Source organism: Talpa occidentalis, unplaced genomic scaffold (genome assembly GCF_014898055.3).
Source record: "Talpa occidentalis isolate TD23 unplaced genomic scaffold, MPIMG_talOcc4v2.1 talOcc4.12, whole genome shotgun sequence".
NCBI classification, from domain to species: domain Eukaryota; kingdom Metazoa; phylum Chordata; class Mammalia; order Eulipotyphla; family Talpidae; genus Talpa; species Talpa occidentalis.
In genome coordinates, this window is record NW_023601212.1 from 64,979,117 (window position 1) to 65,005,776 (window position 26,660).

At 37.5% G+C, this 26,660-nt stretch overlaps 1 protein-coding gene across 1 annotated transcript; it reads right to left on the reverse strand.

The window, feature by feature from the left end:
• Positions 1-1,615: 1,615 nt before the first annotated feature.
• Positions 1,616-25,170, reverse strand: MAEL (maelstrom spermatogenic transposon silencer). The gene is made up of 12 exons (XM_037506558.2): positions 24,953-25,170; positions 24,611-24,703; positions 21,123-21,222; positions 19,759-19,914; positions 18,140-18,181; positions 12,934-13,058; positions 12,182-12,236; positions 11,917-12,058; positions 7,224-7,286; positions 6,337-6,469; positions 2,704-2,779; positions 1,616-2,176 (listed from the first exon to the last, which is right to left on the reverse strand). The coding sequence occupies exons 1-12, from the start codon at positions 25,082-25,084 to the stop codon at positions 1,989-1,991; spliced, it is 1,305 nt and encodes a 434-aa protein (XP_037362455.1). The 5' UTR covers positions 25,085-25,170; the 3' UTR covers positions 1,616-1,988.
• Positions 25,171-26,660: the final 1,490 nt, after the last annotated feature.

A 26,660-nucleotide genomic window follows, 5' to 3' on the forward strand; every position in this document is an offset into this window, starting at 1 on the left:
TGTAAAAAAAGGTGACAGAAGGGTCCAATTTCAACTTTTCCCCTTCATGTCTTTACCAATTTTTCTGGACAGTTTCCTGAACAGTCCCAGAGATATGTATGTTACCTCGTCATAAATCACACCTCCCATAGCCCACTTTGCACCACCACAGAGACCCACCTATGCCAATCAGCTAACAATCGCAGCCTTACTGGCATTACTTCGTTTGGAATGCACCAGGACCAACTTCCTTGCGTCCTAGTTTCTTATCCATTACCCCGAGAACTACCAGATTCCTAGGTCAAGCCCCACATTTAGGTCTCCCTAGGGTTCTGGACATTGCTTATTCTGCCCCTTCTGTCTCTTCAATCTCAAGCCTTCCACCATGCCCTCTCAATGGTTCAGCAAAATTGTTTTAATTTTAAACTTTTTCTTAAAATGTCCTTCATCTTTTTGATAAAGTTCAATTTATTTTTGTTTGTGCTTTTGGTTCTATTAAAAAACTATTGCTTCATACAAAATCAGATTTTTACTTATACCTTTTTCTAAGAGTTGTATAGTTTTAGCTCTTACATTTAAGTATTCATCCATTTTGTGTTAATTTTTTTTTTTAAGATTTATGCATTCAAGAATTGGGGTACAGGCCATAGGTACAAGGGGTGAGAGGATTCACCAGAGAGAGTGGGGAACAAAACAGGCAGGCTGAAATACACTGCTGAGGGGAGCAGCAGGCGAGACAGGAGAGGTCTGCTGTGCCATGTGGGTAGCTCCCTGGCTGGGGATCGAACTAAAGCCACAGTGGTAATAGCATGATAGTGCTGAGACTTAACCCGTAGGCCACCACGGAGGCCCTATCATGCTGACTTTTAAAGCAAAAGGTTTTAGAGTTTGGATACAGGATTTTTTTTAAATACACTAAAAGAAAATGCAATATACAAACTTACATCCTGTGAACTGTTACTTGTCCAAAGATTTGTACCAGAACAGATGCAAAGGAGGTGAAGGAGAATGTGATTGTCTGAAGATCATGGCTTTGCAATCAGTCAGACCTGATTAACTGTCCCTTCACTTAGTAACTGTATGTCCCAAGTTTCTGAGTCTGCTGTTGTGTGTGTGTGTCTATAAAATAGATGTTATCTCCTTCCTCAGAGTAGTTATAAGGCTTTCACATGATGTATGTGAAAGGAGAATATAGGTGTTAAGAAAACCCAGAGTCCCATGACAGACATGGAATGTAGTTCCCAGCAGAAAGGACTACTGCATCTCTTTTCCTACTCCAGGGCTATATAATATTTCAAGTAAAGGACACAACAGTTTAAGTCAGTCACAAACAGGGTGAATACTTGGCTCAATATGCCATCTGCTTAGTATATGTAAAGTTTTTTTGTGAGCACATGTACCTGAAATTCAGTCACTATGTAGCCATATGACTTGGTAGAAATTTCTCATTTTGGCTTCTCATTCTTCAAATGACTCTCTTGCCAAAGTCAGTATATTTTGAAGATGTTAAGTGTCAAAACTTTATTTTGTTAAAGGCCCATTTGCTTAGATATTTACAATGAAAAACAGGCTGCAGGTCTCAAGGATAAGGTTCTACATTTCACAATGGGAAGAAATAGATTAACACCACTTGTAAAACCTTTTATAACAGACATTCAATACCTATATTAAAGGTGGGGGAAAAGATTACCCAAATATAACATTCCCAAAAGCATAACTCTGAAAATTTCAGTTTTGTTCTTATAGGACTCAAAATTTTAATGGCATTACAATCTACAGTCAGGAAATAGAACAAGCCCTCAACGGGGGGGGGGGGGGGGGGGGGGGGCAAAAGTGCCAGGATCTTCTCCAACCACAATTATTTTTAATCTATGAAACAGAATTTCCTTACAAATTCAGTAGTTTTTACTGTAGTGACATTTATCATTGATGTGATTTGTTTAATATGACCTTAGTCAGAAGGGAAGTTGGGCCTGTCATTTTTCCAGAAATTGAAAAAAGTACCATCATTAAGATAAGGAAGAGAAAGATTTGTAGCCATCTTTCTGGGCCATGTAAGGTGAGAGTGCGGTCTCATGGCTGGGGAATCTGTGGATATTGCTGGAGGAATTGGAGATGCTCTCTAGTAAGCGGGTAATCCCTCTTCCCCGGACACTGCTGTTTGGGCCAGAAATTTTTACCCCAGATGGGTAGTCACCTAGAATGTGGAAAATACAAGAAACAGAAATTTTAGCTTCATTATGAAGCGATCCTTCAAATGATTCTTATCCCACCAGAGACCTCTCACTAAGTCATAATTATCAATAAATAGGTGAGAATACTTAAGCGTAAAGGCAAACATTCTTAACAGCAAAAACAAAGGCTGAACAAGAATATTGCCCTGGAAATCTTATAGTTCTTAGGCACCACTTGAAAGTTTATGTCCCTCATTTTTGAACTTTCCCATCTTCCCCAAAGACGACATCACATCAAAACTATCCAGATTTTCTTTGGGATGCCCCTGAACAAACGTCTGAACCTTAAATTATATCATGGTAATACAAAAATGCACATACCCAAATTATTTAAGGTACTAATGCCAAATAAAACCACCAAGTAAATAAGATCTTATATCCTAAAGTTCACTTAAAAGTATTAGTTTAAGTACCATACCCTGGGATCTTAAGAAGTTTTAAAGCCCTAAAACTCTTCGAGGTGCAGTCTTATAAAATATGAGCAGCTTACCAGTGGGTGTGTTTGATCTTTGTTCCTGATTAGAAGAGCTGAAATGAGAGAATCCTGGACTCTCAACCCTTAGCTTCTGTAAGTAACAGAAAAAGACCAGGGAAAAAAATGTTTATTCCGTATCAATTATTAGAGCATCTACTTCAACTTTCAATCACTCTCTGAAGAAACACACTAACACCTGCTTTTCTAATGTATGATATCAACTTTTGGAGAGTATTGCTATAAAGGGAGTAGAAGGTAGTCTTTGGAAGAGAAGTACATGGTCAGGAGATGATTTTTATTTTGAAAGATGAGATATGGTATATCTGCTGTTAAGAATGGCTCAGGAGGGGCTCCCTGGTGGCTCAAGGGGTTAAGCACTGCACTATGAAGCAATCCGAAGTCTCTGCAGCACAAGTTCGATCCCTGGCCAGCCAGGGAGAAGTCCACATGGCGCAGCAGACCTCTCCTGTCTCTCCCGCTGCTCCCCTCAGCAGTGTATTACAGTCAATCTGCCTGTTCTGTTCCCTGCTCTGTCTCTGGTGAATCTTCTCATCCCCCACACCTCTGGCCTATACCCCAGCTCTTGCATGCATAAATAAATAAACCTTAAAAAAAAAAAAGAATGGTTCAGGAGAAACCTGATGATTCGGGAAAGGGGAGATTATGGGAGTCAATTCCCTCAGTAGGTAAGCAAATGGGATTTAGTATATAAAATACAATGATTGGTTTAAGATAGAACAAAGACTATTCACTAAAACAGAGTAAATGCAGAGTATATTATGGAATACCAGTAGAAGCAGTGGACTATGTAGAAAATCTCTTCTGACTGCTTCTATTTTTTCAGAGAAGTAGGAGGCAAGTGCATAAACAAGAAAATGGGTGCGAGAAGAGATGATGAAATCTGAGGTGAAAAAAGGTGAAAAATAACTGTCTAATAAAATGAGAGATTAATCAGCCTAGAGCAAGAAACAATGCCAGGTGACACCAAGGGCCCCCCTGAAGTTGTTGGTTATGAATATTTAATATCCAGTCAGGATATAGTTTGCTTCCAGCCTCATTTATTTTTTTATGGATTTTTTTTATTTATTTATGCACATAAGAGCTGGGGTGTAGACCAGAGGTGCAAGGGAGTGAGAGGACTCACCAGAAACAGAGTGGGGAACAGAACAGGCAGATTGACTGAAATATACTGCTGAGGGGAGCAGCGGGTGAGACTGGAGACTGCTGCGTCATGTGGGTAGCTCCCTGGCTGGCCAGGGATTGAATTCATGCTACAGTGGCTGTAGATAGCTTCACAGTGTTGAGACTTAACCCTTTGCGCCACCAGGGAGGCCCCTAGCCTCATTTAATTAAAAAAATATAGGAATAAAGTAGATGAAGAGTCAAATTTAATCAGTATTAGTGTTTGTCAACAAAGTATGATGCGGAAAAGAGGGTTAATGCAGTTGATTGAGAGTTAGTGGAAATGACAAACCAAGGAGTCTAAGCTGGAAAGGGTGGGGGTGAGAGGAACAGAGAGATACAAGGCTGCAGCACTGCACTCTTGAGCATGGTGTCCCTGGAGTCAGGCAATGCCTGGCCCTCTAAGGGAGTGCCAACCCCTGGAGGCTCATATAAACTGTAGGTCCAAGTGAAGATCAAAGTATTATAGGCACTGAGCTTCTAGAGGAAGACAGAGATAGAGAGCAGAAGCTTCAAACTCTGGAGTCTAGGATCTAGTCAGGAGAGTGGATACCTGATGTATGGTGGGGGACAGAATGACTTGAGAAGGAGCAGCCAAGGAACTGAGAGGTTAGGCAGTTAGAAGAATTGCCTATCAGAAAACTGAAATCAAGAATGCTGTTTTGATCTCCTGGCTCAGTGAATGTCTAAAAATAAAGATCACTAATTCAGGGCCCCCACTGAATCTAAGCAGTGGTTATCAGTGCAGCCTAGGGAGAAGGCAGAAAGAAGTCTAGAAGCTACAAAGTTAAACAAGGACTACCACCTCAAATCGCGACCTATAATAAATGAGGAAGAAAAATATGTCTTCACCTGTAAAGGCTAACAGGGAAGCAGTATCCTAAAAGACAGCCAAGTTTTAGTTAGAATTAAGAAACAGACCTTCCCAAGAAATAGCTGCAGGTATCAGAAATTTTGCTGATAACTGAGGTGAGAAGATATACAGGAAAGTTTTTCATATGTTGAGAAAGCTGAGAAACCGGAACAGTCAAACAAGATTAATGTGGGAGACAAGGAAGAATGTAGGTCTCCTGAGCATCTACAGTGACTAATAAAAATAAGGAAAAGGGGCAAAATGAGTTTAATTTTGGTGTCCCCAATACAGATGTTGATGATGTGACTAAGGTAGGCTTTCTCAAGCCGAGGCTTTACTGAACTTTTAGGCTGGAGTAATACTTTATCGTGGGAAAGAGTCCATTGCATTGTAAGATGTTTGGCAAGAGCCTTGACCTCTATTCTCTGGATGCTAGTAGTACCCCTCTCCCCAGTTGTGATAGCCTAAAGTGTCTTCAAATATTGCCAACTATCCCCTGGAGGACATAAAATAGACTCTAGTTGAGAATCATTGGGTTAATAGAGAGGAAGAGAAGGTTAGAATAGAATATATGCAGAACTCTGGGGCATTTTTCTATTTTTTAAATTTTCATAGAGGAAAATGGACTTTCTGTACACTTCTGTAAGTTTTAACACATGAACAGATTCTTGAACTAACCACCACAATCAAGATTATCAGCTCAAAGCATCCATCATGCAAGCCCTTCTACAGCAACACCCTTCAACCCTAACCCCCAGAACCACTGATTCTCTTCACCACTATTGCTTTGTCTTTTCAATAATGTCTTAAAAATGGAATCATACAATATAAAACTTTTGGAAATTGCTTCTTTTACTCAGCATAATTAATGCCTTTGAGATTCATCCTAATTATTATTTGCATCAAGAGTTCATTCCATTTTAAGATTCCCTTTTCACAGTTTTATTTTTAAATAGTAACATTTATTTATAATCTATTATATTTGAAGGCAGAGTTCTTGGCACTTTCAAATACTGGTGGATTTAATTCTACAACTACTGGCTGCTATCATTGTTCTTGTTTTACAGACAGGGGATCAGCACAGAAAGTTCAAGTAACTTACACAAAGTCACACAACCTGTATGTAGCACAGACTAAAATGAAATTCAAAACTTCTAACTCTAGAGCACATAATCATAACTGCTATGCTCTTAGGATTGTACAAAGGCCTACTAGTAACTAAACAACAAGAAGGGTTGAAAGGTGGCAGGGAAATTAGACAACTTTTCATCAAATCCTGAATCAGACCTTATATATTTTTTGAAGTATTTTAAGGTATCTGCAATATCTATATTTAGATATTTAATTTTTGGAATAAAGCTTTGGATGTATTTTGTATAAAGACTGCCAACTGAAATTTTTTTTATAACTTTGTTAAATACAGTGGGAAGGAAAAAGATTTCATGCAAGATATACCTGGATTGAGAACTGTTTTACATTCCATAAAGAATTAAAAATAATATTTAAGGGAAAAGAGACTCTAACATTGGCTTGCTCCTAAGCTCTTGCTGGCCAGGACACAGTGACTAGGACATGAAAAGTGACCAGTAGTCCCCCCAAAGTCAGTTACTTACCTGATAGCGCCCTGCATCTAATACAACCATTTTGGGTGTCACACTATTACTGGCCTCATAATCTTGGAGCGGTACATGAGCTTCTGTGAGCTGGATTCCAAAGAGAGTAGCCAGAGAATTACTGATGCAGTACCTTTAAAAAGGAAGAAAAAGCTCATTATCACAATCCTATCAATTCATTCTGAACGATTCATATTGTAAAAATTTCTAACAAAGATTATGATATACCATTCTAAAATGGGGAAAAGAAAAAATTCAGAGATCTGGAGAAGAAATGAGAATTAGAAAAATGTATTATAGTACTGACCACCACTGGTAAACAATCTTGTGATTACTAGATATAACTTCAGGTTCATTATGAAGGAATGAGAATGAGGGTAAAAATCACCAGAATTCTCAAACAGTGAAAAAAAGGAGAGGAGATCACCAGAAATAAGACTACAACTTTAAAAAACTTATCTGTCCTTATAACCAAATATCGCAGTCATGTAAAGGGACCACTGACCACCAGAGATCTGATGCTGCAGGTGCTTTCACTATCAATTCAGGAAGGGTCTATATTGTCTGAGCACCTTCACAAGGAAGTGCTGCCCTTAACGAAAGCAGGGAATTCCATGTTCTTACATGAGTCCCAGAAGGAAAGTTTTCAACTAGAGCTTGTGAGGGGTCATCAAATTGCTCAGGTGAGAATTATACCGGGCAAGCAATGACCTACAGAATAGTAAAAGTAACATTAAGTAAAAAACTAACAAAAGTCCTTTGTTTTAAGAAAACTGTGGAAATGGAGGTTAATAGTGATTCAACCCAACTGTCAAAACAAGAATAAGCAAAGTGACAAAGAATACAATAAAGAATACAGTATTATGAAGAACCTTTCTCCTACTTACGCAATTTTCTTGCAAACAGCTAAAGCACAGAAGAGAATATCATTTTCTTCATGCCACTTGCATCTGTACAAAAGAAAAGGGCCTTTAATATCTTGAGCTAACTAAACTACTACTGCTTAGGAGATTTTATCTGCCACACTTCTAACTTACCTAGTTGAAAACATTTAGAAAAAAATAACACAATTACTCAAAGATCAAGGTTTCTAATTTTAACACACGAATATAAGCTTTTTATTACCTTCCCTGATGCAAATTCATAATGCTATGCACTCCACACATAATCATAGCAGTTATATTTTACACCTTGATGTGAGTGTTCTAAAGGCATATTATTACAATGGATAAAATGCGCTCATTCAATAAACATTTACTGAGTGCACACTATTTCCCAGGTGTTGTTCCAGGGATATAGTATTGAATGAAACAGAAACTCTGTCCACACAAAACTTACTCGGTAGTGGCAAGACAGATAAAGAAGATACACAGTCATTTTACATAGTAAGTTAATGAGTTCCTAAGGAGGGGGTGGAAAAAAAGAGATATGAAATCTTGGAGAGGGGTGAAATTTTAGGTAAGACAGCCAGGAGAAGCATCACTGTTTGAGTGGAACCTCAGAAGCTGATGCTGGAGATCCATGAATCACCTTCTACTGAGTGCACCACCTACTGAAACTCAGAACAGCACTAACTGCATAGTACAAAGCTTATCTGAACTTCATAAGAATCTACTTTTAAAAATTACAAACATGCTAAATACTATGTGTAAAAAAAATCCATTATTTGCACTGAAAAGTAGTGATTTAACTGAATGAAAGACTATATAACTCCTTACCTTTATCTGCCTTAGGAGCCAGTGTCATCCTGAAGCTACACATACCATATGCTCTGGTCAAACCAACTCAATGGTTTTTCTTAAACTCTATGGTTTCACTCCTCTGAATTCAGGCCATTTTCTTCTCTTGGAAAGCTCTCCTTTCCACCCCTCTACTCAAAGAAATTCTATCCATCTTTCCAGAAGAATCAAATAAAACATTTTCCCATAAAGTATTACATAGTTTTAAACCTTATATTGAAAGAATTTCTCCCTCTTCTATCTTTTGAAACTCTTAGGTAGTTGTGTGAAATGATCATCTATAACTCTACGTCTTTACATGCTTTATTGCTCAGATCAGAGACCCTGAGGGCAAGGGATAATCACAGCACTCTTTCCCATATTTCCTACAGAATCTTAGCCTAAGAATACTATAAAACTCAATTTTCTGTAAATAAGGGACGGAATAAAAGCCATTAATTTCCAATGGAGTAATTTCTCAAGTTCACACTGCAAATCTTTGTATGGTTTTATATGGAGAAAGGAGTTCAGGAAAAAAAAAAACCACAAACCAACGAACAAACAAAAAACTGTGGGGAAGAGAGATGGGAAATGGAGAGACTAATATTAAAACACAATCATTCCCACAATGAGAAGATCCTTAAATAGTCAAGCAAGATCAGACAATGGCTACAGGAAAGGGGCTGAAAGTGCCTGGCAGGCAGTCCTGAGAGTGATGTTTCTGAGCGTTAAAGGGTAAGAAGAAGGGGAAAGAGTGGAGGAAAGAAAGAAAGGGGAAAAGAAAGCAACAGGAAAAATATATGGCTCAGGAAAAAAGAAAACAGACCTAACCCACACCCTGACACTACTGAAAGAAACCATATTCTGCTACACTGACAGAAGAGGGAGCACTTGAACTAAACCTCCCCAAGTCACCACACAAGAAAAAGGAACAATGCATCTTCATCTATAGAAAATTAAGCAAAAAACTACAAAACACCAATAAACTTCTATTGAACAAAGTAGAAATATTATAAAGAACCCTCTTATAACAATGCAAAAACAATGAAATTCACTAACAAAAACAAGTACCAGAAAGTCTTTCCATCTAAAAGCTTTACATCAATTCCTACGTTAAAGAGAGTTCAAACTACAGATTTTTTTTTAAATAATGAAATACTATCTGTATCTATCAATGGTAAGCAATGAAAACAATGTTTAGAAGAAAAGTCACTCTACTAAATACTAGAATAAATCAATTAAATTTTTGGTGCCCAGAAAACTAGAATTGCCACAAAGAACCAAAAAAAATAAATAAATAAAAGCAGAAGTTAAAGAGAAAGGTAAAGAGCAGATCTAATAAATTAAAATCCTGTTGTTTTGGAAAAAATTAAACACAGCAGACTAACTTTAGGGGAAAAAATAAGTACAAATAAACAAGATTATGAGCTAATCATTGAAACAGAAGAAATTTTAAAAATTGTAAGAGACTAATTACTTTGCAGAATTTTAAAAACAAAAACATTTGAAAACTTATGTAAAATGCATAATTTCCTAAGGGAAAGTCTAATCAAATCAATTTCCAAAGAAGAAACAAACATATCAAGGCTCTGCCCCTCCCCCAAATGCAACAAGGTCAGATATATACAACCAGTGTACAAATATTATTCAACAGACTTGAAAGATATATTAAATAGAGTTGAATAAAAAAATGTCTCTTGTCTTTGATGAGAACATTATAGATTTCAGTTCTCCGCAAGTTAATTTATAATTCTAATGCACTCCAGTAAGTTTCTTTCTGAATGGAGCTATACTGAAGTGGTATTTCTGAATACTTTTTCTTTTTTGAAACATGTCCATGAATTATACAATCCAAAGATAAAATCAACAAGAATGAGTAAAAACAACACAAACAAGAAAATGGACTTAGTATTTCAAATGAATGATTTAAATTTAATAATTTAGCCACATGGATGGGGAGGAGCCAACACCACTAACTTTCTAACAAAGTATTTTGACTATATACCCTCAGACTAAAAACAGCTGAAAACAAAATGTGAACTGTTATGTCTTTGTTTAAAGTGGCTATTACCTAATCCCAAAATTACTTTCAATGTATTCTACCAAAAACACTGAGCACCAGGTTTTTCACTCAGGAAGAGAAATACAGAAACAAGCAGAAAACTGGAGAAACTTTATAATGCTGAATTGGAATTGCAGGTTCAGTATGAACTCAGGTGAGGCAGAAACCCACATTACATAAAAATGTGTATGAAAGGTGTGCCACATTACATAAAAATGTATGGAACATGTGTATGTACACAGACACAAATTTCTTAGCCCTCCTCACTAGGGGAGCTAGAGTCAATAATGCTCCAGTAGGAATGAGCACACCTAGCACCCAGGTTGTATCTCTTAAATACTCTCCTCAGCTTAAAGGAATCAGGGCTTCCTAAAGAAATGGCTAATCCTAAATTTCAGCAGAGAAAGTACAAGATAAGCCTGGAATATATTGTGCCAGAAAATGAGGAGCCACACAAAGAAACAAAAGACAAAATCCATTGTTTTGAAGGGAATTCCACTGGCCATAAATGGAACAACCAGCATAAAAATAAGTTGATAATAGAATACAATTCATTGAATAAAATAGGAATTCATGAGTTCATGGAAAATAAATGAAGTTGTTAATGGGCAAAAAGGAAAAGCTCTTCTTCACAGTAGAACGCCAACTAATAAATGTAGAAGAAACAATCGGATTAGAAATCACTACTTCACAAATTCAGTAAATTGAAAAAAAAACCTCAGGCAAAGATCAGTAGATTAAGTTTCAAGAATAGACTATACATAATCTCAAAGTTTCTCCCCACAAAACATTAATTATAACGTGCAAAACATAACTTTAAAAATGGAGAAATCTGGCAGATATAATAATGGGACAATCTGATACCATCTGTCTCCAGAAGTGAAACAACTAAAGAAGACTTATCACTTTTGTAGCATTTCTGCCAAAAATATAAAAAACCCCAATGCAATCACAAGGAAATACAGGCAAATCAAACACAAACATTACATAAAATAACTGGCCTGCTTTCTTCAAAAACATCAGGACAAGGTGAGACTGAGAAATTGTTCCAGATTAAAGGATTTTAAAAAGACTAAACTTAACATGTGATGCAGGGTAGGGACTCTAATGTCTCTGTAAGAGACATTATTAGAAATAACAAAATCCTTTAGATTGGAAAACAGATTTTATCAATGGTAATATCCTTGATTTTGCTAATTTTATTGTGGCAATACAAATGTCTTTGTTCTTAGAACACTGTTATTCAGGGTACAAAGACATTATGTCAGCAACTTACTCTCTAAAGATGCCCAGAAAAAGAAACAGTGTATATTATACTTGGTGAAGAAGTTTTAAAAAAAAAAAATCATTACAATGTTAACAATTAGGGAATATGAAAAAAATGGTATATAGGACTTCTTTGTACTAGTCTTGCAATTTTTCTGTAAGCCTGAAATTAATTCCAAAAGAAAAAAAAATAAATACTTGTCATTTCACTTATATATTTCTTACATGTAAGTACAAGGATTCTATAAAACATCAAGAATTCCATATAAAGCATCTCTAGTAAACATGAAACATTCACCAATACAGAAATTCTAAGCAATAAAGCACTGTGTCAATTTTTGGGTAATTTTGGGATTTTTCAGTAGCAGGTAAAGTAATGTATCCTACAATCAACTCATCTTATATTCAAGGAAATACAAGAGTTTTCAAGGTTCCACAGGAAAAAAAAATTGCATAAAAATTTAAACTCTCACCCTACTATATTTTCCTAGATCAGAAAAGTCAAAAATCACTGCACAAAATCACTATTCATACCTTGTGTTGCTAGAATAATCCCACATGGCCACATCTAAGAGGCTCCTAACCCAGGTCTTCGAGGGCTCCTTGAGAAATTTTTGCTGGTAGATCCCCACTACAAGATCCTCTACAGTGAGAAGTTCTAGATCTTGCCTGATGCCTTCCATTAGTAAAATAGAAAAAGAAATACAACTAATGAATTTAGGTACATAGAACATATATAAAATGAAACAAATACTGGTATCATAATGCACCTGGGACAATGTCCCAGAAATTTGCTTACCAGATGCTTTCGCCATATGCTTCAAACACCAATTGACTCTGGCTCTATCATCAGACTGGAGAAAGAGAAAAAAAAAAATGTACTTGTATTTTCTCCTACTTTTAATTAATGCTGTTCCTTTACACTGAGGGATAGGACAGATGGGGGTGGTGGAAAGGGAGAGACTGAAGAGTTTGTGACAATTAAATGAGAACTCTTTAAAAAAAAAAAAAGCAACATGATAGGAAAATAATATTACTATTAATAACCCATTATGTTTATATAGCAATGTTAAAATACTTTATTAAAAGAAAGATTTAAATGAAATAAGAAAAAGATTACGTAGTCTGTTTATGGTTACACTAAAGTATTAAGGTTAAAACCCAATTCTTTGACTCCTAGTCTAGAAGAATTTAGATAAAATAAAAAATATAATCTCTGTAACAAGTACAAAGATGATAAAGGAATTGCTATAGAGTTGAATAAAAGGTAATCTTACTTGGATAGATTTACAGATTAGATTATCCATTTTTCAGGATAAAAAAAAATTAAAGATATTTCAAATGGAGGAACTCAAAAAGCATGAAAACTACTAAAGAAGCTTTTGCAGTCCAATCACAGAGAAATATAAAAGAAAATGCATCACACCTAATGAGACACTGAGAACAATTTGTAATGAATATGTTTTAACGCACAACTAATCTTTGGGTTCCTTTTGAGGATTTTTTGATATCTAAGTGGATATCTCAAAAGAAATTCTTCATTGAAATTACCTTGCAGTAGATAGGTGGCCAGTTCCCCGGGTTTGGGTGAATAAATCGATAAAGCTTTTTTAGCACAGTTGCCTGGTCATGGCCAGATTCAAAGTTTGAAATAGGAATCTTGTGACTAGAATCACCTGAAGGAAATGAAAGGAGGTAGGAGCTCAACATCTAAGACAAATATCATGAAGCAGGTATGGAAGGAAGGGTACAGAAGTGGGTAGTGGGTAACTCAGATTTAAGCTTACACCAAGTCTAATTATGGTTAGTTACTTTATGTATATTTTATCCCATAATCTCATGGTAACCCCTACAAAGTAGGTGGTATATACACATCAGAGAAGACAACTGGGAAATCAGACGTTAGTAGTAAGTTAATAGTTGGCCAACAGATTGGCCATTCAGATTTGTTAAGTGAATGAGCGTACAATGCTTTCACAATTTCCATGCTACCTTTCATAACCAGTTTTTATCAGTAAGTCTGGAGAGATTAATAGTAATGACCGCTTTTTAAAATATATGATAAAGATTTCCACTTCCAATAAAATATGGACCAAGTAATTCAGACCAACTCTCCCACAAAAATTTTAAATACTTGGGGATATCAAGACCACAGCAGCAAGGAATTATTATATGAAGATGCTACCAAATATAGAAATCCAGGGCCTCCCTGATGGCGCAGGTGGTTGAGCGCCACACTGAAGCTGTCCGCAGCCTCTGCAGCACAAGTTCGATACTGGCTGGCCAGCGAGAATCCCACATTGCAAAGCAGACCTCTCCTGTCTCGTCCGCTGCTCCCCTCAGCAGTGTATTTCAGTCAGTGTGCCTGTTCTGTTCCCCACTCTGTCTCTGGTGAATACTCTCACCCTCCCGCGCATCTGCCCTGTACCCTGGTTCTTGTATAAAAATAAATAAATCTTAAAAAAAAAAAAATGAGCCTAGCTTTGGAGGCCCCTGGAGTCATTTACCAATTCAGAAGAGGAATTTTAATGGCTGAGATGTGTGGTTTTCACAGTTTTTAGGGGCCCCAGTGTCTACAAAATCGAACATAAATTCTCTCTGCAGAAAGGGAACATCATTACAAGCCTCAAATTATACTAAAGTCATTTTTCCCCCTAATAATAATAATAATAATCAGGTATACAAAGATATAAGACTGTGAATCAAAATAAAGCTGACAGAGATCCAAAGGTATTCTAGATACAGACTGCTGAGACAGATTTTAAGTAATCGTATTTTAGAAGCTCCAATGACAAATTTAGCATAAAGTTGGAAACTATTAAAGAAGTATACACGAAGGGTTCAACTTTTAATGACAGACTCAGAAAAATTGAACAAAGAAAACATTTGCTTGGAAGCACTAGACAGATAAAAATGCAGTGAGGAGTTATGGGCCCAAAATCTTCTAAGGAAGAAATAGTAGATGGGTTCAATCTGGCATTTAGGTTTGTTAGTAATTTGGGCAGTTACCAATTCTGGAAGAGATTTGAAGGCTGACAAAATAAGCAGTTTTTCAATATACCCACAGATACTAAGACTTAAAAATACCACTCCAGTATTACTTGTCTATATAAAAAACTGGTAATTAAAAAATTCAGTTCTCTTCTAGATTCCATTGTTTATGCCATGAAGCCAATTGTAAATTTTCTAATTATTCTTTGGTAGTAATTTGTCTATCCTCCCCTCTTCATTTTAGTAAAGGTCAACTAGAAATAGACTGACTCTTAAAGTCCGAAGTTCAATTTAAATTAAACTCAACTTGGGGCCTCCCTGATGGCACAAGGGGTTAAGACACAACCCATGAAGCTATCCACAGCCACTGCAGCATGACTTCGATCCCTGGCCAGGGAGCTACCCACGTGGCGCAGCAGACCTCTCCTGTCTCGCCCACTGCTCCCCTCAGCAGTGTATTTCAGTCGATATGCCTATTCTGTTCCCCACTCTGTCTCTGGTGAATTCTATCACCCCCGCCACACTCTGGCCTCTACCCCAGTTCTTGTATACATAAAATAAATAAATTTAACTCAACTTACTAAAAACTCAGTTTAGCAATGGTAGGATAAACCTAAACACACAAATGACACAATTAGAAAATACAAGAAGAGATATCACTTATAACAGCAACAGAAAGGATAAGCTATAAATTTAAAAATATACTGAGCTCATTATGGAGAAATTTATGAAACTTCACAAGACATTACAGATATAAATAAAAAAGTAGCCCATGTTCACAGACACACTCAATAGCATAAAGCTGTTGGTTTTCTCCAGATTGATTTGAAGATTTACAGATGATTCCATTCGATCTAAAGGCTTTTTGTGAAGCATGATGAACTGATTCTAAATTGTGTATGAAAGAGTCAAAAGGCTGAAAACAGGTAGAGGACTGCAAAAGAAAGTTAAGGGACTTGTCTAATTAAATATTATCAAAATATTGTGTTTAACAATATAAGGACACCAAAAATTTAGCAGACCAGAAGAGAAAAACATCAAAAAGATCCATGTATAAGCAGAAATGTGATGATATAGGTGGATCAACATAGTGGAGGAGAAATGATTATTAAATAAATGATGCTGAGACAACTGTTATCTACATGCAGGGTATAAAAAGAAACTGAGTTAGTCTACCTCACACCATATACAAGTCAGTTCTGGGTGGAAGAAGAATTTGGATATGAAAAGCAAAAAACTTCATAATTTTAAGAAAAAATTATCTTCACAGCCTTCCAGTATAGAAGAATTCTTAAATAAGACATAAAAACCCCTTAGCCATGAGGGAACAAGACTGACAGACTTACTAAATTAAAAATAAAATTTTTTCCTTAAAAGACACCACAATAAGAGTGGAAAATAAGAAACACAAACTGAAAATATATATCTGCACACAATTAAAATGATCAATAAAATAAGCACATAAACCAGTAAGAAATAATACAGATAAATAAGGATATTGTCAAGTTGAAGAAAAATACAGGTACAGAAATATAAACACGTATAAAAGCTTAAATTAGCAAAGTTAAACTTTAAATAAGCATGTATCTGTTCATAGTAAAGCTTCTCAGAAAAGAAAGGAAAAGTTGAAATTCTCTCAAGAAAAATCATTAACCAGTATAATGGATGGAACCACAGCTTCTCTGGTTGAAGTAAAGGGGAATGAAAAGGCCCAAAACCCACAATCACATATACCCTGAATCACTCCTATATAAGAAGGTACCTGGGAGGGATTAATGGGCTTCATACAGAAATCTCGTCCAACTTTGAAATTCCTTATTTTAACATGCTAAGTCATAATGTCCGTGCTTCAACTGATTTTATTTACACATACTTCAGAAATGGAGAGGTGCACAGGAGTACCTGAGGTATCTACACGCATGTTCCTTAGCTACTACTCAAACTGATCACATCTACATATGAATTTGCTTCAGTCTGTTATTACATGAAACACGAGCTTTTCCGAGGCATCAACTTGATTACACTTGCACAGGCATTTTCAGTTATTATGTCAATATAACTGTCACTCTGATACAATCATTTTTCTTATTTAATTGACACATTTCCCAAGACTATCAAATTGGCAATTTAAGACATGCTTAAATTTTGAGTGCCAGAGATCTTAAGTTTCTTGAATGAAAACCAGTGTGCTCCATTTTAATTGGTTTGATAAGTATTAAGAACACATTTCTCAAGTCTTCAATAGGTTTGTTTTTAAGAAGCATTTACTTTTAATCAGATTAATTTGAAAAGGCTGTAAAATTTAGTCTTCAAAAATTGATTTTTTTGGGCCTCCCCGGTGGCGCAGCGGTTGAGCGCTGGGTTGCGAAGCTGCCTGCGGCCTCTGCGGCGCCAGTTCGATCCCCGGCTGCTCCCCGGCCACCAGAGGAGGATCCAACATGGTGCGCAGACCTCTCCTGCAGCCCGCTGCTCCCCTCAGCAGTGTACTTCGGTCCTTCTGCCTGCTCTGCTCCCTGCTCTAGCTCTGGTGAATTCTCTCACCCTCCCGCGCTTCTGACTGTACCCAGTGCATGTATAAACAAACAAACAAATAAATAAATAAAATAAAATAAAACATGCCTCTATAAAAAAAAAAAATTGATTTTTTTAATCATAACCAAAAGAAATAATAAACCAGTGATATTCTCACAAGTAAATGAGATGAACAAACCATAAACAGAGCTTAAGTGAAAAGGTGAAATTAATTCATAAATTTCTGTTTTTTACTACCATCTATTTAGTGGAATAACTTTTGATGATATAACACTTGAGGAAATTAGCTACATTTACATTTCAAAGCTACAAGATTTTTTTTTTCTTCTGTACATTTTTTCATTTAAAGGACACCTACTAAAAAAATTCTCCCTCAAACTCCTTATTTCACAGCCTACAGTCTTGACGCCAAGATTGGAAAATAACTCAAAGTACATAACCAAAAATTAGTCTAAACTATTCTCATTTATAAAGAATAGCACTATAAATGTATTTTTTAAAAAAGCTTCTTGTTATGCAGCCTTGAAAAATATTTTTAGTTTCAAACAATTCTACAGGCTAGTTGTCCACATTTTTTAAGAAAAACTTTTAATCAAACAATGACACTTTTGAATATAAATTTAAAAACAAACCTATTATGATTGTCATTCTACTCAAATAGGAACTGGCTAAAACCTAGTTTCTATAAGAGTTTAGTTCAAGAGCTTAGGTGTAGATAGTTATGTCCTTTGGCAAAATGTTTTCCTCATCTAAAGAGAATTAATTCAGTTATTTTGTTTACCACTATCATTCTATATTTTTGAAGCATCAACTTTTTTCTTAATTTTGAATGGACATTGCAGTAAATAACCCTAAATCTAGATATTCTGATATCTCTTTAAGAGTTAGCCAAGCACCTGGCCAGCACAGATGAGCTAATAGATTCAGAAAAGCAGAGTACTTTGCTCATGGTTACAAAGCAACAGCTAGTTAAAAAGCAGCTGATCTCAAGATAACAGGGCATGTGCAAAAAATCAAACCTCAATTCTTGAAAAGGAAAAGGGGTAGTATAGTAAAAGTCTACAAAACTTAAACACTTTTAAGAATCACATATATCATCTACCACTTCTACGAAGATTTTCCGACATTGACTTAAGGTTATTTTTCCTTCAATCTTATGTGTCTGTTTAAAGCATAAGTCTTAACCAGGTCTGCACATACTTAATGCCTATAATCTACTTCACTTTATACTTACTTGCAGCCTGACAATGAAACCGAAATCCTCGTGGAATTTCACCTGTAATACAAAAAGAAACCATTTTGTTGGGAAAAGAAGAAATCTGGATGCTCTCTGGTTATGCTAGTTATAGTCTACAAATGAATAAGTCATCACACAGGTAGGTAATGGTTATTGCTAAATGAAGATATAAAAGATTAGATCCTCATAGCAGGAGGGTTTTTGTTGTTGTTTTTTTAAACCAAAGATCTTACAACTAACAAAGAATTTTGGTATATTGTTTCGGCCACTTTTTTTTTTTAATATTTATTTATTTATACAAGTACTGGGTATAGTCAGAAGAGGGGGAGGATGAGAGAATTCACCAGAGCCAGAGCGGGGAGCAGAGCAGGCAGAGTGATGAAATACACTGCTGAGGGGAGCAGCGGGTGGCAGGAGAGGGAGAGGTCTGTCACGCCATGTGGGACCCTCCTGGTGGCCGGGGATCAAAACAGCGCTACAGAGGCTGCGGGCAGCTTCGCAGCCCAGCGCTCAACTGCTGCACCACCAGGGGAGGCCCTTGTTTCAGCCACTTTAAAAAGCAAGTTATTCCTTACAGAGAAAGAAATACTAGATAAAGAAAACTGGGGCTAAGTAGGCTTATCTAGGTGTTTGTGATTAGGCCTCAAAGATTCATGAGGCCCTTAATAAAGCAAGATAGGTGTGTGTGTGTGCACATGCACACAGACGTGTGTGTGTGTGTATATATATATACACACACACATACATGCATACATACATATCATGTATGTGTATGTGTATTTCTCAGAGGGGAAAAAGTTTTCAAATTCTCTTTTTAGGGCTTTACAACCCTATGAAAAAAGTAGCTATCTGACTTGTCCAAAGCAGCAACTCACAAAATGTGAGTAAGATTAGTTTTTCTGCCATCTGAAAATAAGTAAAATAAAAACACTAGGCTGTCCTAATGAATTTTAAAGCAATGACAAAGCTAAAAGTGAAGTTCTTCCTTCTCTAACCTTTTCTCCTTTACTCTTTTCACTGTGCATTTCTCCTACTTATCATTAAGGGTACAGTGTTCCCTTAAATACTATCTACCCTCTTGGGAACTGAATCCAATCTTAAGTCTTCATAATTAATTGCTTTTAATGGGGTAAAGTAGTAGGAAGAAAAGGTACTAATAAATTCTCAGAATCTATTAAGAACTACGCTATTTCCATACTGTCTCATACATTCCCTATAATAGATGACTCTTTACAGATGAGCTAATAGGTTCAGAAAAGCTGAGGTCTTTGCTCAAGGTTACAAAGCAACAGCTAGTTAAAAACCAGTTGACTGCTGAAGTAGAATAGAAGGTATAGAAAGAGAAGAGTAAAGGTATGAAAAGCTTTTAGAAAATCCCAAGATGTAAGGCTGCAGAAAAGCAAATTGCAAACGACACATTTTTCAGACACTCTAGCCACCAAACTCTAATGCTTCTTATAGTTAAAAGCCTAAGCAAAAACCCTGCGTGCACACTTAATTCATAAAAGTTTTTCAACTTTTACCTTTTATAAGAAAACAAATACTATCATCAAGTGAAGCCAACATAAAAAAAAACATTTTTAAGATGTAGTATCTACTTTTGTCTTGGTACTTACCAGGATTTATAAAACTGTGGAAATCTGCCATAATGCCTTCCTGAAGAGAATATTTAACACAGCCTATTTCACAAGGGAGGAAGCGCTGTTCACAATGAGGAGGTAGCTCACCATGGCTAAAAATATTCAGAAAATAAAAAATGCTTCCAAGGAAAGCTTAAAAAAAAAAAAAAAAGAGAGAGAGAGACAAAGTGAACAGATGAGCATCTCAAACTTTACCCTCCTACAAAAAAAGCAAACATTTTAGAACCATTTTCCTTTTGTTCCTATATTTCCTAAATGGAAAAGAGCTGGAAAAAGAGAAAACTAATCAGTTGTATCAGATAAACAAATCAAATTTTTTAAAATTATACTTATAGATGAAAGTAGTAACCACTCTTTGCATGAAGCAACAAAATCATTCAAACTTACAGCCAGCTCTGCATAATTTAGCTATACATAAGCCTGGACTTCCAGGATGACTTAAGCTGTAACCCACATTCAACAAATATAAGGATTTAGGGGGGAAAAGAAATGTAGAATCAGTGCAGGAATACTCTGTGATATAAACTATGAGCAATTTCTTTAGCTCTTTACTTTTTACAATACACACAAGGCCAGCTATAAATTCTCCAAAGGAAGAGTTTTGTGAGAGTGGGAGGTGTTATTTATCCGAACTGTTAAAAGTTTATTAATCATCAACAAAATTATAACACAATAAAAACAGGGAGAAGGAATAGCAAGGACTTTTATTAGCTATGCTCTTTTCTAGTTCAATAATTCATCTTCACCTTTATAACATAAATGTCCTTAAGTACATAGAAATAAACGCTTAAATGCAAAAAGTAGATTTTTTTAAAAAGATTTATTTATGCATGCAAGAGCTGGGGTACAGGCCAGAGATGTGGGGGGTGAGAGGATCCACCAAAGACAGAGTGGGAACAGAACAGGCAGACTGACTGAAATATACTGCTGAGAGGAGCAGCAGGCGAGTCAGGAGAGGTCTGCCTCACCATGTGGGTTTCTCCCTGGCCAGCCAGGAATTGAACTTGTGTTCCAGAGGCTGTGGATTGCTTCATAGTGCAGTGCTTAACCCCATGCACCACCAGGGAGGCCCCAAAAAGTGGATTTAATAACATATGAAGAGGTAGAAACCAAGAGACAAGATTTTTTTGCCCCCCCCCCCAAAAAAAAGACACCACTGTGTTATACAAACAAATGCAACTTACTTGAGCTTTTAAACTTTAGCACTGTATTTGAACACTTGTGGTCAATTATTTTCAAAATCAGGATCAAAAGGAACAGATTACATATTTACTGATCAATATATCATAGCATTTGACCACACAAATTCATCTAAGCAAAACATTTTAGGATTACTTTACCTTGATCACCTTTTAGAGACAAACTTGACATATCTGGGGGTGAAACACTCTGCTTTGGTACAAGCATGGCTGGCCTTCTCAGTGGTGAGGAAGCAGGTTTCTAAAGAGGAAAAGAATGGCATACTTAAACTCTTGCTGGGCACTTTATACCATATACTTAAACTTAGCAAAGTAACTGCAAAACAAACCATATATTTTCAGTACCATCTCTAGGCCAATGAACCCAATGAGTAAATAAATACATATTTATCAATGACCCCAACACGCAATGGCAGATAATAGCAAAATATATGAATATGAGTGGTAAGCAACCAATTCAAGTATTGCTGAAAGTCATCTGCCAACCACTGGTAATCTAATCTGCCAGAGCATTTACACAACAAAAATAAATCCAAACTGCAAAAGAAGAGAAAGTCTCAACCATTTGTAGATATGACTATACATATATACATAGAAAATTCTAAAAAGTTCACCAAAGAAACTATCAGAAACAATAAGCTAGTAAAATGGCAGGCTACAAAATACACAAACCTGCTGCAAACCTAAGTGCAAATAACGAGTGAGAAGAAATTAATATCCCATTTACATTTGCATTAAAAAAGAACCTACAAATAAATTTAACAAAGTGGGTGAACTATCTATACAATGAAAACTCTGAGACACCGCTAAAAGATACAGAACAAGACACACAAAAAAATGTAATGATATCCCATTGTCATGAGTGGGGTGAAATGATACAGTCAAAATGACCATCCAACCAAAAGGAATCAATGCAACCTCTATCAAAATTACCATATTTTTCTAGGAAATAGAATAAAAAATACTAAACATTTATATGAAGCCATAAAAAACTCCAAATCACAAATGTGACCCTCTAAGAGCAACTTCAAGAAAAAAAAGAAAAAAGGAGGCATGTTACCTGATTTTAAACTGTATTTTAATACAAAAAAATTTAATCAGTATGGTATTGAAATAAAAACACATACAGATCATGGAAGAGCATCAAGAGTCCAGAAATAAATCCACACATATATCAACACCAAATTTATGACAAAGTAGTCACAACTATACAATGGAGAAAGAAAAATTTCTTCAGCAAATGATGATGGGAAAAACTGGAGTTACATATAAAAGAATGAAAATCGATCATTCTTCAACTCCATACACCAAAATAAACTCAAAATGAATTGAAGACTTGGGTATAAGACTTAAAAGCACAAAATACACAGATGAAAATATAGGTGGTATGTTCCATTACATCAATTATAGAGAGGTCTTTAGGAACTCAACTCTAAAGGCAAGGGAAATGAAAACAAAAATAAACAATTGTGACTACATCAAATTTAAAAGCTTTTGCACAGTGGAAGAAACTATCAACAGGCTAAAATAGCCTTCTGAATGGGAGATGATACTTGCTAATCACACATATCTAACAAGGGGTTAAGATCCAAGTAGATAAAGAACCCATCCAATTTAACAGCAACAACAAAACAATTTTTAAAAATAGATAGAAGATCTAAATAGAAAATTTTCCAAAGAGGATATACAAGTGGCCAAGAGACATGAGAAATGTTCATCAATACTTATTAGGAAAGGCAAGTCAAAACCACAATGAGATGTCATCTCACACCTCTGAGAATGGTTTACATCAAAAAGACTGCTAATAGGGCCTCCCCAGTGGCACAGCGGTTGAGTGCTGGGTTGCGAAACTGCCCACAGCCTCTGCAGCGCTGGTTCGATCCCTGGCTGCCGGCAAGGGGGCGAGGGTCCTACATGGCGCGCAAACCTCTCCTGCCACCTGCTGCTCCCCTCAGCAGTGTATTTCATCACTCTGACTGTTCTGTTTCTCGCTCTGGCGAATTCTCTCACCCTCCTGCGCTTCTGACTGTACCCAGTGCTTGTATAAATTAATAAATCTTTGGGGTGGGGGGAAAGACTGCTAATAAGTGTTGAGTATGTGGAGTAAGAGGACTCTTTATATACTGTTGGTGAGAATGTAAATTGGTGCAGCCATTTTGGAAAGCTATGGAGCTTCAAAAAAACGAAAAAGAGAACTATCATCATCCAGTAATCCCACTTCTAGGTATACAGCTGAAAAACATGAAATCATCAACTCAAAGAGTTAGATACACCATAAAGTTTACTGCAACATTATTGACAACAGTTAAGCCAAGGAAGAAACCTATTTGCCCACTGACAGATGACTAGATAAAGGTGTGGTATATATACATAATGGAATACTATTCAACGATAAGCTAAAATGAAATTTTGCCATATGCACAGCAAAGTGGAAGGAACTCGATGGGTTTACGCACAACAAAATTAGAAAAATGAATAAGTATTGGATGCTTTCCGCAATACATGCAAAATAAGAAAACTAACTGGATGAATGGAAAAAACAGAATAAACTAGTGAACACTGAAAATAGATATGAGGTTACCAGAGGTGAAGAGGGTAAGGGGTGAGCGGATATAAAGGATGGTGTGGGTATTTTGTTATTAACAAAAGTTTTTTTTTTTTTTTAATAAAATAAGGCTATTGGGGCATACAATGTGCCAGTTCAAATGGCGAAAATAACACCATTCACCAAATTAACATTCTTTGTTTTCAACTTAAACCTGAACGTGCTGACACAAGTGTCACCAGGTACACATCACATTTTGTGGGGAATGTCTCCTAAGAAATTTCAGAAGAAAAAAAATCAATGGCATAAAATAAAAACTAAGTACAAATCCAATTGATTAGAACTTTGACTCAAATATACATCCACAAAATAAAAACCTCTTAAACCTAAAGCAAGCAAAGCTCTCTTGAATTTCAACCCAATGTTCACAGTTTGAGAATGGAATTGTACCATGTAAGAATGGATAGAACACAGAAAGGGGGGGAGGGGAGAAACCCACAATTTTTCTGCATTTTCTTCTTAAAAAACACAAAACAAAAACTTTTTATTCAGTACTTTTATATTCTACTGCACATGAAAATTACCTAAATGATCTTTATTCAACTGCTACTGTTCTAAGGCATACCTTTACCAACATGTGTCCTTGATTCTATATATCAAGATTTAAAAAATCAACTTGGTTTCAGATGTCTCTCGTTAAAAAACAGAATGGTCTACACAATTTTTAAATATCTTTTCAAAAAGATCCTATTAAAGAGTTGAATGGACACTTGGAAGTCATCTAGCACCAACCCTAAATACCAACGTGAGATATTGTTGATCGTGAGATATTGGCTCTAAGTGTTCGATCTACCAGGGTTTTCCCTGGCCTTTCACCCCCAAATGATACCAATGTGTACTTAAACTATGGAGCCTGATGGCTTTTTAACAGGCATTTTGACAGGGAGTGAGTGGGAGGGAAGAAAAATTCTTCTTTGCACTAACCCAATCCACCCACACTAATCTACCCATGACCTTCACCCCTTCCCCCATCTACCATTTACTGACCACACCTAGCTTGCCAGACAGATGCGGCGGCCTTTACCTGCTTCTCTAAAGGCCCAGACTCCTTCCCCTGGGCGGCCCTCCACTCTCGAGCCATTTCTGCGTATTTCTCCTTTTCTTCCTCGCTCAGGAGCTTGGGGGAGATGGGAGAAACAAGAAAAGCAGCAGTGAGAACCGAAATCCCCGAAAGCTGTGGGTCGCCACCTGAACAGGCCAGGGAGGCGGTTCAGCGTCGGTTTGCCCCGGCCCGTATCTGGGGGCGCCCTCTCCTTCCAGCAGGGGCCAAGCAGTCACCGGCCCTTTCCAGGCCTCTCTTCCTCCCGGCTCACCCCCCCGCTTGCCCAACTGCCCGGCCGGCCCTCTCTGCCCGCTCCGGGCTTACCGCCCAGTCGGAAGAGCAGTAGGGGATGGCATCAGCCACGCGGGCCACCGGCAGGCCCCGCCGCCGGAGTTCGGGAATCTTCTCCTGCACAAAGAAATAGTAGGCATTACGGCTGGCCCTACGGTTCGGCATGGTGAGCGCGGCCACGCTTCGACGAGGACCAGAGCCAGCACAAGCCGCCGGCGCCCTCGCCGGGCTCCCGCCCTTAGTAACCCAGGCGTGCGCTTGCGCGCGCAAGACCCCCAACTCTCAACCAATCAGGGCGCAGCACGCTGTTGTCCTGGCCCAGCGGGGAGAAAAGCAGCCTGAGACTGGATGAGCTGGTCGCGTGCGTCTGTGACGTATGAAGCGCGCCAAGGAGGAGGGAGACGTGGGAGTCACAAGGGCGAAGCATTCTGATTGGCTGGGGTCAGTCATTGGCCCTGGTATTGTCACGTGAGTTGGGGAGCTATGTCTGTACTATTGCGTAATGTGCGTCCCAGTAGGGAGAGAGTAGGAGTGGGAGTGTTTCGGGGCCTTCTGTGTTTTATGTGAAGGGCCCATCCTGTGCCCAGCGCTGTGAAAGGCGTTGGGTGGGGGATAGATTGAAGAACAGGACGAAAAAAGATCTTGTCCTTCAAGAAAAATCACAATTTGGGCCTCCCTGGTGGCACAGGTGGTTGAGCGGGGTGCTGTGAAGCTGAGCACAGCCTCTGTAGCGCTAGTTCGATCCCTGGCCGGCCGCAGAGATACCCACATGGCGCAGCAGACCTCTCCTGTCTCGCCTGCTGCTCCCCTCAGCAGTGTATTTCATCAGTCTGCCTGTTCTGTTCCCTGCTCTGTGTCTGGTGAATCCTCTCACCCTTCTGCACATCTGGCCTGTACCCTGGTTCTTATATGCATGAACAAATAAATCTTGAAAAAGAAAATCACAATTTCAGGAAAGATGACAAAAAACAGAGACTCAGACAATATGGGGTTTTGAAATAAATGATAGGAAGGGTACACATAGAGTTAAGAAGTTGAGGTTTAAATAAGGGCCTGAAAGATTTAGGGATTGCCTCGTAAAGGTCCTATTCACTTTTTGTTAGTGATGTAAAACATAAGTAATATGTTATAATTTACTATTTCTAGCATGTGTCATGAAACCTTTTTTCTGTTATGTTTTGTAATTGATTTCTGCTGATATGTGGACAAAGTGTTGTTTTTAGGGTTTGTCTTGTGTGTTTAATCAAACTCTCAAATTGATTCAAAATAGTGACAGTTGATTTCCTTGGATTTTCTGGTCATATATGCGTCCCAGAGAAATTCCCTTCTGTATTCGGTTTATTAAGAGTGTATGTGGGCCTCCCTGGTAGCATAAGGGGTTAAGCACTGCACTATAAAGCAATCCGCAGCCTCTGCAGCATGAGTTCAATGCCTGCCCGGCCAGGGAGAAGCCCACCTGGCGAGGCAGACCTCTCCTGACTTGCCCGCTGCTCCCCTCAGCAGTGTATTTCTGTCCATCTGCCTGTTCTGTTCCCCACTCTGTCTCTGGTGGAGCCTCTCACACACCTCTACCCCCACATCTCTGGCCTGTGCCCCAGCTCTTGTATGCATAAATAAATAAATCTTTGGGGGAAAAAAGAGTATATGTATATGTTTTAAAGTCAAGTAATACTTGAAATTTATTAAATGCATCTTGAGCATCTTTTCACATGACCGTATATTTTCTCCTTTGATCTTATTA